General features: G+C 47.8%; 1 protein-coding gene across 2 annotated transcripts in view; it reads right to left on the bottom strand.

Moving 5' to 3' along the window:
• The window catches only part of MDGA1 (MAM domain containing glycosylphosphatidylinositol anchor 1), a 149,325-nt gene that overhangs the window by 12,964 nt on the left and 119,375 nt on the right, over positions 1-16,986 (bottom strand). For both annotated transcript variants that reach the window (XR_012622446.1, XM_074818131.1), the window contains exons 13-14: positions 11,651-11,803; positions 10,294-10,428 (exon numbers count right to left, since the gene is read on the bottom strand). Coding sequence is in view for 1 of the 2 variants with exons in the window: in XM_074818131.1 (XP_074674232.1) it covers positions 10,294-10,428; positions 11,651-11,803 (288 nt within the window). In the remaining variant the exon portion in view is untranslated. The remainder of the gene's footprint in view (positions 1-10,293; positions 10,429-11,650; positions 11,804-16,986) is intronic.

Here is a 16,986-nt window from a genome sequence, read left to right as displayed (position 1 = left end):
CAGGCAGGATGGTGCCTACCACTCTCTCAGCTGGACATGTGCTTGTTTACAGCCCAGCAAAGTGGAAAACAAATGGCATCACGAGCTGAGCAAGTCTCCAAACACCTGCGTTCCAGCACACGTCCCCCTCCCTCTCCAAGCCCAGAGGGGAGAGCGTGCACTCAGCCCACGGGGACCAGATAGCCTCTCCAGAGCTTGCTCTTTCCAGTCCCAGCTCAGGGGACACAAACACTTTCCCAGAGAGGCAGTCACTGACCCACATCAACGGGACTGGGAAGCACTCAGTAATCGCAGGGTCAAGGATAGGAAGGACCTTAGTGTGTGTCCCCTGCTTGTTTACTGAGCGGGATGGTGCTTGAGCTGCCTTGATGGTCTCTTTGCCCCCTAGCAGCTCCAAATGTGCTGCCAAGCCCCATTCCTGCACAGTGATGCTCCATCATAAGATAGAGAATCCCTCTGGGGTTCACCCTGCCTTGCTATGGCCCACTCCGTGCTGGTGTATGCAGCACACTGTCAGAAGGCATTGTCTGGATGCAGAGCAGCTCCCATTTTCTCCATCCCCTCTGTGCAACGATAATTCATGCTAATGCTCCAGCTCCTTGTGTGTCTCCCTCCACAACCAGTATGTGTGATAATTTACAACATCTGTCTGTCCATACACCTCTCTACAAGACATTCTTTCTCATGGGATTTCTCACTCTTCAGAAAATACCACCGGCCCCAAAAGGGAGGAATTACAAGAAAAAACATATATTTGTCGGAAATGTCTCCTGTTCCTTCATCAACAGCTTGTTTTTATCCAGAGATCCTTGTAAAGGTTAAGGATGTGCACACTTGGAGACCTCCCCATCAAAGAAAGAAAGGATGTAGCTGTGGAAAGTTCTCCTGGACATTTTGAACAGAACTCCATCTCTAGAGACTGAGAACAACCTGCATCATCCCTTATCTAGGGCTTTCCCTTTTGCTTCTAGCAAGGATCCCCCATACCAAAACACACAGAGGATGTATCCTGCCTGAAGTCACAGAGCAGGATGAGTCTAAATGCAGTTGTGCAGCAACTCTTCTATCCATCTAGTCCTAAGAAAGGAGTTATGACCTTTCCATAGCCACTGCTTCTACCTATGCAGCCAGAGAGCTCGTCCTTGCCTTTTGGGAGCTCTCCAAGCAAGCCTGCAATAATACAATCTACGTAAATGCAGAGCAGGCAGAAACAGACCCTTCCCAGACAGCAGTGTTGCATTCCTTGCTGAGTTTGAATAGATAAACCAGACAGTTGGATCAAATCCTTGGTTTTGTCTGTTTAACAGAAAAAAAAAAAACCCCTTTGTCAGTGAAATTCTATTTGGAGGGAAGATGTACTAAAGGTACAAAGTGTCTGGTCAGGGAAAGCTGGCTGTAGTTGCAGAAGGAAACACGATTTCAGCAGAGCAAGGGGAAAGGGTGATTCAGGGATAAGTTCAGAGCTGGCCACTCATCAGGGCCACAGCTGTGTATGAGCCCAGTGCTGCCTCTGATTCAGCCCCAGTCAGGGCAGAGGGAGCCCGAGGTGCTCAGCACTGAAATGGGTGCCACTGCCTTCATTTCTCTGTGCAGCTTCTGGCAAGCAGGATGGGGCGTGCCAGTGGGGATGCACCCACAAAGCCCTGACTCCCCCAGTGCAAGATGGGCAGCTTCCGTGGGCAGCAAAACATCCCAGCTCTGTCTTTATTATGGCCCTAATCCTCCCAAACATGGCACCATCTTTCCCTTAATTTAATGAGCAATTGTGGGACTATTTCTGCACTGTTTCTGGTGGGCACGTGGGGCATGGAGGGCAGAAGGCATGTGAATTAGCCTTTATGGGGTGTGTGATAGGGAAGTGGGGATGGCTCCAGATTCATCTGCCAGCAAAACCACTTGCACGGGGGCTTGGTATATCCAGACAGGGCTCCAAAGGAGGCCCAGAGGATGATTTGGTTGGGTCAGACTCCTGTTTGTCCTGAGTAGGAAGACAGCCAGTGTTGGTTTTCTTCAGACACACCAACCTCTCTCTTCTCACCTGGCAGCCTGCATCGCTCATCATTCTCCTAAAGTTCAGCACTGTAGATTAGAGCATCTAAATTAATCTCAAACCCCAGAATGGACTGTCTGTATCATGGTTTTAAGGCCCTGCAGAGGGTAGATGCCAGTGCATGATTTTTCATTACAAAGACCGAGTCCAAGGCAGGGCTTGAGACCTACTCTGGTGAAGCAGCTGTGAAAAAGAGCCACCACAGGCAGCAGTGCTGGCCAGCCCACGGACAGGACCATTACACTTGCTCCGTGCCTCAGGCAAGTGAGCTGCAGCAGCCCATCTTTCTTCTTCTCTGATGTTTTCTGGAATCAAGCAGTCTGAAGGCAGCCAGGCAGCAGCTTCCCTCTTACTGTTGCTGTACCTGGTGGCCCCCAGAAATGGTGGGTACTATCTTAGGGAGGAGAGGCCAGCCTGGGGAAAAATGGGAATGTGAAGAATGTAGCAAGAAGGAGACCATGTATAGGCAACCTTTCCCACCAATTGTGCAGACTCAAGAAGCAGAGTGAACCACAGTTGCTGTGAGGGATGCTTGCTCCTTGTTCACCCTCTGTTTCGTGACATGACCAGATGCCTCCAGGCAAATGCTCTCTCCTCTCCCAGCTTTGATAACGGACCCTTTCATCTTTGCCACCAGAGACAGCTGGGTCCTTTGTGCAATTCACGCGCTCAGCTCAGACTGAGCACGCACTGCGCTCAGCTCTCTCAAATGAGCTGCAGCTGAAGTCTGCTTCATAGACACTGTCAGGTTTAAAAGAGCACAGCAGCCAGACATGGGGATTCTGCCTGCCTCCCTTCTGTGGGCAGGCTTTGCAAAGACCTCAGCCAGACAGGAGGAAGCCTCCCAGAGCCCCCAAAATACAAGTGATGTGTGTGGGAGGGTTCCTGACAAAAACCCTGCAGAAGCAGATGTACTTGTGCTGAGGAAGACTTTGCCTGTCTCTTCTCTATCCCTGTTAACAACTTATTTCCCCATCATCACCCAGTCTGTGGTCTCTCAGTCCCGGGAGCCAAGCACAGGGCAGCTGCACAGCTGCAGGGCTTGGAGCAGATGGGCTGTTTTAGTGCAATGCTGAAGCCAGCAAGGCAGCAGGAATGAGCAGCTGAGATCACATATTCTTCCTGTTGAACTGCAGACATCACTCAAAATCTGTTCTCTGGCCTCCTCCTCTGCCTGACCCAAGGAGATGTGAGAGGTGAATGTTTCAGGCCTGGGAAGTGGTCTGCTGGAAGAAGGATGTTAAGAGTACACTGTGTTCCCAGCATTGAGGCAGGATGTATTATAGCAAGAGACTCCTTTCCCATTTCACGCCCAGGTGTACTTTCACCAGAAAACTTCCAGGGGACTAGCTGAGACAGTGAGACTCTCAACCTGGATCTGCAAACTCCTTCAGTTCAAGTGCTGGGGTGTCTGTCATCTCTGCGGAGCTCTCTTTGGGAGAGGCAGTCATTCATGGAAGTAATGGTGATGACTGACACTTGTTGAGCATTTTTTGATTTTCTGGGAAGCATTTCAATATATGTTACAAAATAGTGTCTTGTTGAAGTTCGAGAACAGATTGGGATGGTTGCACAAGTAGTGTAAGATGGTTGTGCACTCTGCCCCCCCCGAATTTATCCTGTCAGAGCACTTGAGATGTGCACCTGGAACGACCAACTTCAGTCTCACTTGTACAATTACGGCACTGGTGAAATAGTTAATGGTCCATGGAGAGAACAGAAGAGTGACCTGGGAGTGCTAAAGAAGTAGCTGGATATGCACTGAGAGCTCCTGTTTCCTCTTAAGTGTCTGTTAAGTTTTGTATCTAGCAATTTCAGGGCCTGAATAATTGATGCAACACCTGATGTCTCAGGAGATGATCAGGTTGCAGTATATCCTTACAGCTACTCAACTTTGCACAAGGCTGCTGCTGTGAGCCACGTCTGAATGGAAAGACTGGGAACTTGATTCAGTGATACGCTTTTAGTGAGAGGCAAGAAAAGATGGGGATTGGTGCACCTAGATTCAAGGTACGAAGCAGAATGCCTGCATCAGCATGAAAACACATTATTTGTGGAATAAAAATGACATATAGCCAATCCACATTTGAATACCTTTCCCTCCTCTCCGTGTCTTCCTCAGCTTTATATGTCAAGCTCTTTGGCTTAGGGATGATTCAGTCCCACATCTGCAAGCCGTGTCAAGCGTGCTGTTGGTGCTCTTTGTAAGTAAACATCCAATAAAGATGTAGACACATAGTATTTACTGGGCTCCAGCAAGAGTAACTGAAGGGAGTTCTCTGCCTTTGGTTATGCAGGAAGTTTGATTAGATGATGTATTGGTCCCATCTGGTCTTAATAATCTTTAAATCTATGGCTCTACTCCAAAGTTCACTGAAGTCTTCAGAAAAACAATGACTTCAACAGTTTTTGGTTCAGAGCCACTGTATTGAATCTACAGAGCTTGAATGGCACTTTACAAATATGTGGTTAACTTGCCAGGTATTTATAATCCTTGCTCATGATCATGGTATTTGACTAACTTCCCAAAGAACCAAGCAGATATTACCAGAAGACACTGCAGGCTATCCAAAGGGTCCATACCATAGCCTACAGGAAGCTGCTGCATGTCTGCACAAAACGTTAGTCAAATACACATCTGTTGATGGAGGAATGAGTAAAGCCAAGAACCCACCTGAATAAGTCAAAAGAGTATTAAAAAACTGAATACATTTTTTCATTACAAGCTGTTCACCTAACTCTAACTGCAACTTGTTTTCAAGAGCCTAGAGGGAAGTGAATCATACTCATTAGGAAAATCAGCCTCCCCTCAATCAATCCAGTGATGTAATCTCTACTGTGTAGAGTTATTGCACTGGAGATAATGGCATGGATTTCATGAATGATGCATTTGTATATAAGGCAGACTTTATATATCCAACAGAATGCAGCTACCTCCAGGGTGCCACCTGTATAACTGTGTGCAGTAGCAGGGTGCTGTGTTCATAAACAAGGTTTGGGTAGCAACAAGGGAGCTATGATGTTGAATCTTACAAAAAGGACATCTTCGTGGTTCAGATTGCTTTTACATTGACATAGCTGGTACCTATCAATCTGTGTGACCTAACAGCTCTGACCACTGTCACTTGTCAGAAATGAGATGCAGCCACACGGCATCCATGCTAACTCTGGCTCCTATGTATGATCATCCACCATGACCTCTCAGACACACCTTTGCATTAGCTGCATTGTCCGAGTTGAAGTAGTAAAGAAGCAATTCAGTTCTGCAGGCCTTCCAGATCCTTGTTTCCTACTCAGCAGGAGGGTGTCAGTGGTGACACCACCAACGTAAGTGGCCTGCCTGCAGCTCAATTACCTCTGTGAAACAGCTTATGGCTTTCTTGAACTTGGATGCTGTGGCAAGTGATCTGATCAGGTCTCATTGATGCTAGTGACTCGGAACCAAAATCCCTCTTAATCAATCCCAAGCACCAATCTTCACAGTATCTTAGAATAGAATAGAAATAGAATAGAGAAGAATAGAATAGTTTGGTTGGAAGGGACCTACAACCACCATCTAGTCCAACCACCTGACCAGTTCGATCACCTCTCTAGGAAACCTGTTCCAGTGCCTGACCACCCTCTCAGTAAATAAATGTTTCCTACTATCTAGTCTGATGCTTCCCTGATGCAGCTTTGAACCATTCCCACATGTTCTGTCATTGGATACCAAGGAGAAGAGATCAGCACCTCTCTCTCCACTTCCCCTCCTCAAGAAGCTGTAGAGAGCAGTGAGTAGTTTACAATTTCATTGGAAGTTTCCTATCCTGATTAGACATAGGCTAGACTTAGCTGTGGTTGTCAGATAAGGTCTGTGTCAGCACTAGGCTCGAACAACAGCACCTTTAGTTCTTCATGAGTTTCATAGATGCTGGACACATGCCAGAAAATAAGCCTGTTCCCTGGTTTCTGGGAGAGGAACTGGCCAAGGTAAGACTAAGACACTGCTCGTGCAGAAAGGAGGCTCAAAGTACAAAAATTGCAAGCTGTGAACAGGGTCTTCAGACATTGCATTCAATCAGGCCCAGCCCTTAAAGCCCAGGACCTGCCAGTTTCACTACAGGAAGCAGCTGAACAGTCCCATCTTGGGAGGTATGCCAGGGCAAGGAGGGGTCTTTGCCTTCTCCCCTCTCTGAGGCCATATCTCATCATAAGCCTGTGTGCAGTGACTATCACTATTAAAAACACAGCTAACACACTTTGAAAAGGGTCTACCACAAATCAGAAGGAGGCTGAAAAAGTGCTGTTTGGGTACATACTACCTCACTGCTTGCATGTAGGTACTCCTGTGAGCAAATAAACTCTTTGACATAAGTGTTTTCCCCATGAGCACAGTCACTAGCTCATGAGATAGGGAACTATAGCATTAGCAATTGTTGTGTACCATGGGGACCACAACGGTAACACAAAAAGTTAAATCCTCTGTGGCTGAAATTTCCTCATCCCTCTGAGCAACCAGACTCCTGAGGTCTGACCCTGAAGGCATCTCTTGCTGCAGGGTCTGTGAGAGCAGCCAGCAGCGGGTAGGAGGCCATGCAGATCATAGCCTGGCTACCACTGAGCCAGGAGATGTCAGAGACATAGGGAGCTGCATGGGAGCTGTCTGTCAAGGACACCATCCCCTCAAAGCATCCCCCTCCCAGGCAGCCCCTGGGAAGAGAGAAAGAGGGGTCTGACGCCTGAAGCAAGGACTTGAGGATCTGCTCCCAGCTGCAATGCTGACTCACCAAGCCCACTCGGCAAAGAGGCTTTTTGAACTTGGTGACTGGTTGCTGCCTGCCATGGCTAGCTTCCTTTCCTGAAGAAAGCAACTAATTCCTTGTTTGATATATCTGCTCCTGCTGCAAGCAAGACACCCTCGTTCTTGAATGCCTAGTGGAAATGGGATTTCTTTCCTTCCCCTCCCCCTGGTTTTTGTGTTTAGGCTGGCAGGATTGTAGGGCAATGCGAATGCTCACTCCGGAGGGGGCTGAAGGAAGGAAAACCAATGACCAAATAACTTCACAAGAACAGGAATTGCCTCCAGGGAGCTCCCCTTCACCTTGCTCTCTCATCAGCTGAGAGATATTCAACATCACCCTGCTCTGCTAGTCGCTGAATATTTTATACTGTGGCTACAATCGCTCCATTTGTATTCTGTTTCTCTCTTTCGTCATATCTATTATAAACGAGTAGTGTCTGGGAACTCTCCCAGGGAAGATTTGCCTGGATGGCTATGGATATTTTATAGTCAAATTGTGAGAGTAAACCAGCTTTCAAGTTCTGTAGAGGGGGGAAAAAGGTAATAAAAGGGTTATTAAAAAAATAAATAAATGTTGGGACTTTATATGGCTTCTTTTCATAGTGACAGAGCTTCGGTTTGCTCCACGATGGAGCTGGAGCTGCTAGAAGAGGCTTGGGCTGGGAGATGTCCTCTTGCTGGCACTGTCTGCCAACAGGAGAAATCTGATACACTCTTGCTAAGTGCGATGGCTGGCTCAGCAAGGCTGGCACCTGGCTTGGCAGGACTGAGCTGGCACCAGGTGAGCCAGGGGTTGGGGCCGTGTCTGTAGGCATCAGGGATAGCTGGCTATATGGGAAGCAAGACGTGGCCCAGCGTTGTAGTCACCCCATCTTTACCTTCGTATTGTTGTATAGGTGATACAGTTAGGAGGCCAGGGTCTGTTTCCTCATGTGACAGGAGAAGTCCTAGCAAGGAGCCCTGTATCTGAGAGGTAGCACTCTCCTCCAACCCAGGTCTAAAGAAGAGATGAAGAAACTTGCTTTGCCCTCAGGCAGGCTGCCACTCTGAAAGGACTTCACCCACCAAGGGCATCGAGCCTGGCACCATCCCAACAAGCAAAAGCTTTCTGGCAGGATTTCATAACCTCCGCACAAGCAAAACCAGCCAGGGAGCAACCAACATGCACTAAAAATGTAGATCGAGCCATTAGACCTGCTGGTGAAACAGAGCGTGTCCCAAACATGGGTTCGTTCATGCATGTGCAGCAATGAGGACAGCTATGCCAGAGTGGCAGTAAGGAAAAACACCAAGTAGCGTAAGAGTTAGTAAGTGGCATAGTGGGAATTATGAAAACCAGACAGTTTTAGGATTACTAGGCATTCTGATTTTTCCTGGAGAGGTCTCAGTCGCACCCTGGTGCCCTGACGTGTAGAAGAGAAGCCAAACTGATTACAGAACATCATGACTGGCCCCGAAAGAAGCTCCAGAGTAGAGAGCAGATACAAGGTACTGAATTTCAATTTGCAGACAGATATATTGTGGGTTTGCTAAACCAAGCCACATATTCCACAGGCCAATGGAAAAAGAACTTTTTCTCATTTCTTTCTCTTTCATTCTCTGACTCTATCTAATCAGCCTAATTTTAAAATAATTTATTCGCTCTCAGCTCAGCAGCACCCACCCTGGAAATCATCATACAGCATTAAAGAGTCTATCTACCTTGCACAAATTTATCAGCCTCTTTGTGTTGAGTATGAAGGGAAAAAGCAACAGATATAAAAGGTGCCTGAAGCCGAGGAATAGAAAATGGTACTCAGCAGCTTTCTTAGGTCTTGGGAGTCACTGTATCTTTTGCTCTGGGCAAATTGTGGGTGGAGCAAATGAATAAAGAGTTAAAATGCTAAATGCCAAAAACCTGTAATGAATTGATTTCCTGGCATGTCCAGTCCACCCATCTCCAGGCAGACCACCACATGAGAGCTGTAAAACAGGGCTCTCTTCCAAAAGCTGATGGGCTGTTACTTTCCCCGTAAAATGAACTTAGAAACATGACACATAGTTGTATTCCTAAAGGAAACAAAGCAAGAGGGGCCTCCTCCCTCCACATCTTCTTTTCTTGTCAGTCTTCCATCAGTTTGGGCTACCCTTCATTGCAACCACAAAGAATGAGATCCCTTTCAAAGCCTCCAGGAGAAGACGTGCAGGAATTAGGCAGCAAGGCTGACTGACCACAGTGGACAATTGCAGGGAACAAGGGAACTTGCCAGCCAGTATTAACAGCTGGACTGTCAGCTAAGCAAGACCAGCAGATCCAGGAAAACCTGGTGTGAACGAACACTGATAGTGCTCTGCTTGAGCAACCTGCCACTCCCGATGTGAAGACAGCACAGAGCAACCTGTCTGCAGGAGGGAATACAGGTGTGTGCAAACACCTCCTACCTAGCTGGACTCTGAGAGCAGACAGCAAATATGAGCCCTCAGAGCAAAGACAGAGATGGAGACCTGCTCAATGAACTGCAGCCCAGCCCTTACTCCCTGGTGCCCCTGGGGTCAGAGTTTCCGCCTCGCCCCCACTGAGAGAAGGAGATCCCAGATTTTGCAGCTTAACCTCTCTGCCATGCCACATGCGCGTGGAGACGTGGTGGCCAGACTCAGGAGCATGTTCCCTCCCAATGACATCAACGGTGCCGAGCAGAGAGCTGTTAATTAACCCTGTTTATTGAAGGGCGGACACATTCCTGCCTGGGCCCTGATTTTTCAGTCAGGCTCCAGTCCAGCAGGTGATTAATAACCCAGTGTGCTGTGGGAAGAGTGCATCTATTATTCAAATTAATGAAATTATAATCAAGAGGTGACGAATTAGCAATTGCTCCTTGACTGGATATGGAAACTCATTAGTGTGCCAGGCACTTCTGGGGTGCTCACTGCACTCGTAGGCTTACAGTTAGAGGAGGGAGTCAGACAGAGCAAGCAGCCCCTTGGCACAGCTGAGGGAACACATATCCTGCCCACCCCAAAACAGATGAAGCTGCCACAGAGCCCTCTGGTCCTACAAAGCCCCTCCACCTCTGTCTCCTCTCCAATGGACAGACTGTCACTTGGTGTCCGGCTGCCTGGAGCAAGGTGCCTGTGGCCGTAAGCAGGGAAAATGTGTGCACAAGGGTACAATGCTCTTTTTTGTGGAGGGCAGGGAGCCTTATGCTAGAGGAGGAACAAGCCAGAGGAGAAGGGGTGATGGCTGACTGCAAGATACTGTCCTGAGGATGGGTTGCAACAGCCTCACAACCCTGACACTGCTGGGGTGTGGGTAAGGGATAAGTATCTGAAAGTAGCAGCCCACCCTGGTGCTCTGAGCCCTGGAGTAGGACTCCCACCCTCCTGAATCGCTGGCCGCAGGCACAGCTGGCAGAGTAAGAGGCTGGAGGTCTTCCCCGACAGTCCGCACTAGGCTGGGGGTTACCCTTCCCCGGAGGGTACTCACCAATGTGCTTCCCGTACATGTGGTAGTAGAAGGAGACACAGTAATACTTGGCAGTAATGTTGTAGAGGGGGCTGATGAGCCGGGCTTTGTCTCCTGTCACCCGGGGCCGGGACGCCTCGATGAACATGTAATAACCTACAGAACGAGAGGGAAACGTGGGGAAAGGCAGCGGGCACTGGGTCTCCCTTCTTGCAAGTGATGGGATGCCAGAGGCTGGGAGACCACTCCTCCTCAGAGAGACACGGCCCTGCTCTTCCCATCCGCTCTGCACCCACTGTGATCCCAGCCAGAGACACTTGCGGGATGTCTGCGGTGCCTCCCCTGCCTCTGCAGTATGTAGGGGAATGCAGAGAGACAGGCATCAGCAGATCCACTGTAAGCGCAGGCAGCAGATGAGTCCCTGAACATGCGCACACACATCTGGGTGCAAAATGAGCCTTTCTCCTGCAACATGAGAAGCCCCAGAGCTGACTGCACTGTGTAAGGAGAAAACCAGAAGGAGGAAGGAGAAACCATTCCAGCCTAATTTCTCTGCCTCAAGCAGAGGGAGAGATGATTCGGTATATCTGGCCTAAACAATATTGTTGTTTAAAGAGAACAATACCAAAGTAGTTGTTAACAACCCAGGGAGGAACAGATTAGCTATTTAATTTGTTGGCATTGTTTTCAATGCTCGATCAGGCTGGTGTACTGAACACTAATGGGAAAAGCCATTTCCTTAGCTGGCCATTGGATGTTTCCCATTTTTTCTGAGTGCTTGCATACAAATTTACTTTCCTCATTAGAGAAAGAGGAAAGTAATATCCAGCTAAAATGGGAGCATGCACTCCATGCATGGCTAGCATGAGCAACACACAACACTGGTCTCCTCCAGCTAGAGGTGAGGCACTTGCTGCCATCCCACACACAACTCCCGCCTGGTCTCTCATGCTCCTGCTTGGCACTAAGGAGATCTGTTTGCCTCCCTGAGACCTCCTTTGAGGAAACAGCTGGCTAAAACCATAGGGCCATTTCTAGGTGTAAGAGATGTTCTCCTACTTGCCTATCCTTTTTTTGCTTCAAAACAAGCATCAAATGGGACAAGGGCATTAGGCAGCAGGCAATTAGCTCATAACAAGAACTAATGCTCACACTATTCCCTTAAACAAAGTTGTGGGTGTTTTAATTGTGTGTTTAATGCCAATCAGTAACATGCAAATTAACTGCCTGCTCTCTGCACCCCATGTGGAGGAGAAGCATGTTGTGTGGAAAACAGATCAGCACTCCACCAGCTCCCAGAGCCGTAGGACTCCTGACAAGGGACGGCATGCACCTCGCCTCCACAGCCAAGACAAAAGAAACCCAGATGTATGCCTACCCTCTGGCGTACCGCTGATGTCCGTGGGGGGACCCGTGTTGACGGTACGCTTGGGGTTCTGGGTCAGGGCGTTCTGCCGGGTCCAGTCAAAGTTGTCCATCTTGTCCTGCATGAAGCCACAGATCTTCTCGTCCTCAAAGCGGCAGGTGTTATCTGTGGGGAAGGGAGGGCCTCATCAGCTGCTGCTTTTCAAACCTCCTCCCCAAGGCTGCCTGGGTGCTTGCAGCAAGTCTCACAGCACTAATATATCACCACTGAGGCTCTGCGTCAAGTCAGGGACAGATGGGCAGCCCCTGACCTCAGGAGGAGGCTGAAAAGGAATATATCCATGATTAGTATGATTATGGAAGGGTTAATCCAGGTTGATGGATGTGATGGTCTGACGAAATGGAAGAAGGCTATTAGGGCTAAAGAGAAGAGAGACTCTGCTGGGAGGTCTGATGAGGGCAAACATAGAGGAGGGTAAAAAGAACATTGAAGGCAAACAGGCCACAAGGGCTTTTAAACCAGAACGACTTGATGGTAGAATAATTTCCCCAGGAGAGAGGAAAAAGCACCAGCAGATGACCCCCTCTGGGCTATATATTAAACTAAACTATGGCACACATGAAAAAAATCAGCTGTGGAGAAGAGGTCAGCTCAGTGCTACAAATGTGTCATTTAGCTAGAGTACATCCAATTTATGCCAGCTAAAAGGCACATTTGATACTGCAGCTTATGCTGGCTCCCCTAACAAAGTAAGTCATGTAGGTAAAAGATTTAATGTAGGATCAACCACATGTGCAGTTTTATTACTACCACAAGACAGTCACACCCTACAGCAATATTGTAAGACAGGCGAAAAATCTTGTGCATAGACATAACGCGATATGGACTTGCAGAGATTGGAATGAATTAGACTTGACCAGGCTGAAGATGGTAACTTTTGTGGTAAAAAGGTAGTTCCTGAGCCACAAAAACAAAGGCCAAGAACCAGCTTTACACTTCTGACACAGTAGGAGAGGGATGGAGGAAACAGGCAGAAGAGAAAGAGAAAACAGGTCCAAGACCCAGTGTGAAAATTGCTTTGTGTTCTGAAAGGTCCCTGGGCAGAAACTGGATCTGAAGAATGGACTGAGAGTGGAATCTCAGGCCTTGCGAATGGTGGAGACACAGCAAACACAGACCTCTTTACCTTCTGCCTTTACATAAGAACAAGGAGGTGTGCTATGAAACTGAAAGATAAAGGACTTAAAAGCCATGAAAGAACACATACAGAAAGGAAAACAAGGCTCTTGCTAAGGGCTTAGGATGTGCTAGAAACATCATCCATGGCAGGCTGGTGCAAGACTCAACTTTTTGGGGTTTACCCCCACTACTGTTCCTGTTACCATGCCCAGATGAAGAGAGGTGCAAATGCCTACTTGTGCTCCTGTATTCCTATATCTTCAGTGGTGGTTTGCTCTGGTTCCTGGGTAAGAGACTCTGTCCTAACATGGGTGACTCTGGCAGGACATGTAGGGCAGAGCAGGGTCAGCAACCTATGGGCTGGGTGCCAGGGGTGGGATGGGCAAGGGAAGCTTTCTGCAATGCCAGGGCCAAAAGCTCCAGACATGGTACACTGTGATGGTAGGAGCTTCACACACTTACCGTGCACAGCAAAATCTGCCATCTTGTACCACAGAGGAGAGATTACCCATGAAATGAACTCCATCTTGACTCTGAGCTGCTGCACCTCCCAGTTCCTACCCTGTAGCTAAAGTCCTCCCCATCCCCTCCTATTTAGAAATTAAAACGACCATCATCCAAACAGACATCAAAAGCCTGCATACCCTGTGGTAGGGAAATGGGTTCCCCCTTCTTGCCTGTCTCTCTCCAGCATCCCGCCAAAGCAGTAAGCTAAGAGGAGCTAGCCTCCTGCTGTGGCCCACAAAAAGGTCTTTGCCACCATAGGTTGGGCACTGTGCTGGAAGCCAAGGGCTTGGTTCACAGACCAGTGAAGCTGGGTGTTCTGTAAGTGGAAAACACCACTCCTGAGAGCTGAGCTCAGCCATCCAGAGCTCAGCTGGGCTGGCCACTTAACTGCTGATTATCCCTAGCTAAGTGCTTTTTGTTCAATCCGCTCATTTCTAATTAGCATCCTAATCCAAATTAGCCACTGCTCCACAGTGCTGAGCACAGGGGGCCACATGGCAGCTGGAGCTAAAGGCGGAGGACAAGTGGGGAGTGGACAACGGGGCAGATGCCTGGTCTGAGGCAGGGCAGCTATGTGGGATGGGGGTGGTGGTGGTCGTGTGCTCTTTTATAGCCAGCACAAGGAGATGGATGGGAAAAAGGGTGAGAAAGCAGCTTCTAAGGGCCCTTCCACAGCCCTCGTGGCTGAGAGAAGAGAGTTCACGGCTGTACCAGACACCCACTGGTCCTCAGAGGAGGAGCTGGAGCCCACAAGCTCTCTGATATTGCTGGGTTGCTCTAACACCCCTGGCTTCTCTCCATAAGACTGAAGACAAACATTTGCGTGGCTCCAGCTCACACGTTGCCAGCTGCAGTTAGAAGACAAGTTTCTCTTACAATGTCATTATCCTATACAGCAGGATCCACTGTGACTGTCCTTTTGCAATCAAAGGGACTGGGATGGTGTGCACGTGGACCTCCTTCAGAGGAGAAAGGTGACATCTTTTGCCAGCACAAAATTCCCTTAACAGGCAATATCAGGTGGAAAGCAGAGCTGAAAGCTGTAACACAGAGGTCATCCAGGCAACTGATTGGGAGGGAGCAAACCCACAAAGGACGAGGCACAGAAACCAAAGAAGAGGCAGATTAAGGAGAAAGTCCAAGATCAGATGGAGATCAGAGAGAGCTGTGCAAGACAAGATGACTGAGGACAGTATTCCCAGCTAGCACCAAGGCCTGGTCATGACAGCCGATGGACTATTGTGCCTCATTTGTAAGAAACCATACACACCCGTGGGATGAGACTGCTCAGTGAAGAAGACTCAAAAGCTTGAAGAGAGCTCTTTTAACGCCAAAACAGGGCCCTGACTCCATCTTCTCCTCTCACTCATGCAGCTACTTCCAGAAGGCAACAATTCTAGCAGAGAGCATAAAACAGAGAAGGGTCCTATGCACCACAGATACCACAACATGATCAAGCTTATGGGCAACATTTGCTGTGTGGGAGTTCATAACTACAGCACACTGCCTCTGCTTAGCTTGGGATCTCAAGGCACTTTGCAACAACTAATGAACAAGGTTTTTTAACATCTCTATGAGGTAGCAATGCCTCTTTCTATATATGTCCTGCATTACATGTGGGGAAACAGATACATAAAAGTATAGAGAGACATGTTTTAGGTCACAGCAGGCGGTGCTAAAGCTGGAAACAGAACCCAAGTGCTCTGACTCCTGGTCCTTTTGTTTAAAACAAGCCACAGGAAGGCAAAGCTCTGGTGTTTCTCCGAGCTAGAAGTGGAGGTGCCCAGAATAACTAGGAGACGTTTGGTGTGGTTTGGGACACTGCCAGCACATCACCTCTGGATGGTTATCAGCAAGACTCACCAGGAGAAACCTGGCAGATCCAGCTGAAAATAAAACCTTAAAATGACCTGCTGTGTCTCAGAGGACACAGTGGTGGTCTAATTGTTGACCTCGGCTGTGTGAAGCAAACCTTCTTGCAGACTCACACCATCTGCCAGGGATCCTGGCTCAGCACTGTGGCGCAAAGGAGCTTCCTGTTTAAAAATTAAACAGTGGATTTAAATATTGAACACAGAAGTTGTTCTCTGGATTGTTAGAGGCAAGGTGGAGGCGGCAGGGGAGCTGGTTCCTCAAAGGCTGGAGTTAGCGCTGTCTTCACCAAACAGATTTCCTCGGCAGGCTTTGCAGTGGCAGCAGCTCAAAGTACAGAGGTGTTTGCTCCTGGTTACAGACACCTCCCTGCAGTCTCAGGGGAGAGACCCTTTGCAGTGGCTATTAGCATTTCTTGTTGCTTTGCCTTCTTGAGAAGCATAATGGAGATTTTAATTTCAAGTCCTTAGGGGGAAGCCATCCCTGGTCCTGAAATTCTGACTGCCAGATGAATGCAAAAAATAATAATCCTATTCTAGCTGCAAACTATGGGTGAATAGCAGATGGAATGCTCTTGAATTAAATTGCCTTTGTCATTTATCTGTGGTCTGATGACTGAAACTGACTTGGAGCATAAGGGACCATGCTCCAAGCCTCAGCTCTGTTGCAGACCTGCTGCGTGACCTACAGGCTACCACCTTCTCTCTGGAGATCAGTTTCCCCATCTAGAAGATGAAGACCATGAAAACTGTATTGCATCCTCAAAGTACATCGGGATCCAAGAAACAACATTTAACAAGCTTTTCCACGGTAAGTTTCTAAAGCGTTTATAACCAGTAATGGAAGAAAGCTTCAAAATACTGTAACTGGTTGGGTCATACTGGATTGCCATCTGCTTTAATATCTCTATCTGCAACAAGGGGATAATATGGCCCAGACAATCCTATTTGCCATCATGATACAAGGAATTGGTGGCAGTCACCTTTTTAAACCTTTGCATTACACATATTCCTGAGGAATGGGTATAGTTCTGAGGAATCCAATTCTAATCACCAGGCTCACATCTTATTCCCACATGTTCACACCAGCACAAGCTCAGATCCCTCTGGACGATGAAGCGTTATCAGAAAGAGGACACACAAGCACTAGACAGTAATCAATGAGCCAGGGTAATCTACAACAAGCAGCATCTGGTACTGATCACCACCCACTGTACCTTGTCCATGATCCCAAAACATTTTAGCACCACACACAGCCAGACTGCAGATACATGAGAAATAGTGTTGCTGCTCTGGAAGGGCAAGACACACTGGCCAAGAGAAAAAAACCCCAGCAATCCCATATGCTTCTTAATACTCTCATCACCAAGGTTGCAAGCCTACATCTGCTAGAACCAGGGAAACCAAACCATCCACTGCTGATGAGCTGGAATAACTTGCAGGACAGCACTGCAGGATTTGGGTTAGAAAGTGAAGGCTATGTCCAAATGAAATTGCAGGGGAGACCTAAGAAGGACAGAGCAGATTCCCCAGCCCTGGAATTTAGTCATGACATTAAAATGTTCAGTTATTCTAAGAGATCTTTAAGGTAATATCTTAGAATTAAGATAATTCCAAGACAGTTTTTTAAAGATAAATTTTGTTTTTTAGAACCGGATTAACTGATTTTTAAGAGTTACAGTCAGTCTTACTGCTAACCTCTAAATATTTAAAATCCTCAATGTCTTTTGTTCACTTCCTCTGCTTTTACTTTGATTTTGCTTTATAACCCCAGTACCTGGCTCTGTAACC

This window comes from Strix aluco, chromosome 3 (genome assembly GCF_031877795.1).
Source record: "Strix aluco isolate bStrAlu1 chromosome 3, bStrAlu1.hap1, whole genome shotgun sequence".
NCBI lineage: Eukaryota > Metazoa > Chordata > Aves > Strigiformes > Strigidae > Strix > Strix aluco.
Note: the sequence above shows the minus strand (reverse complement) of the source record. Positions and strands in the feature narration are given on the sequence as shown.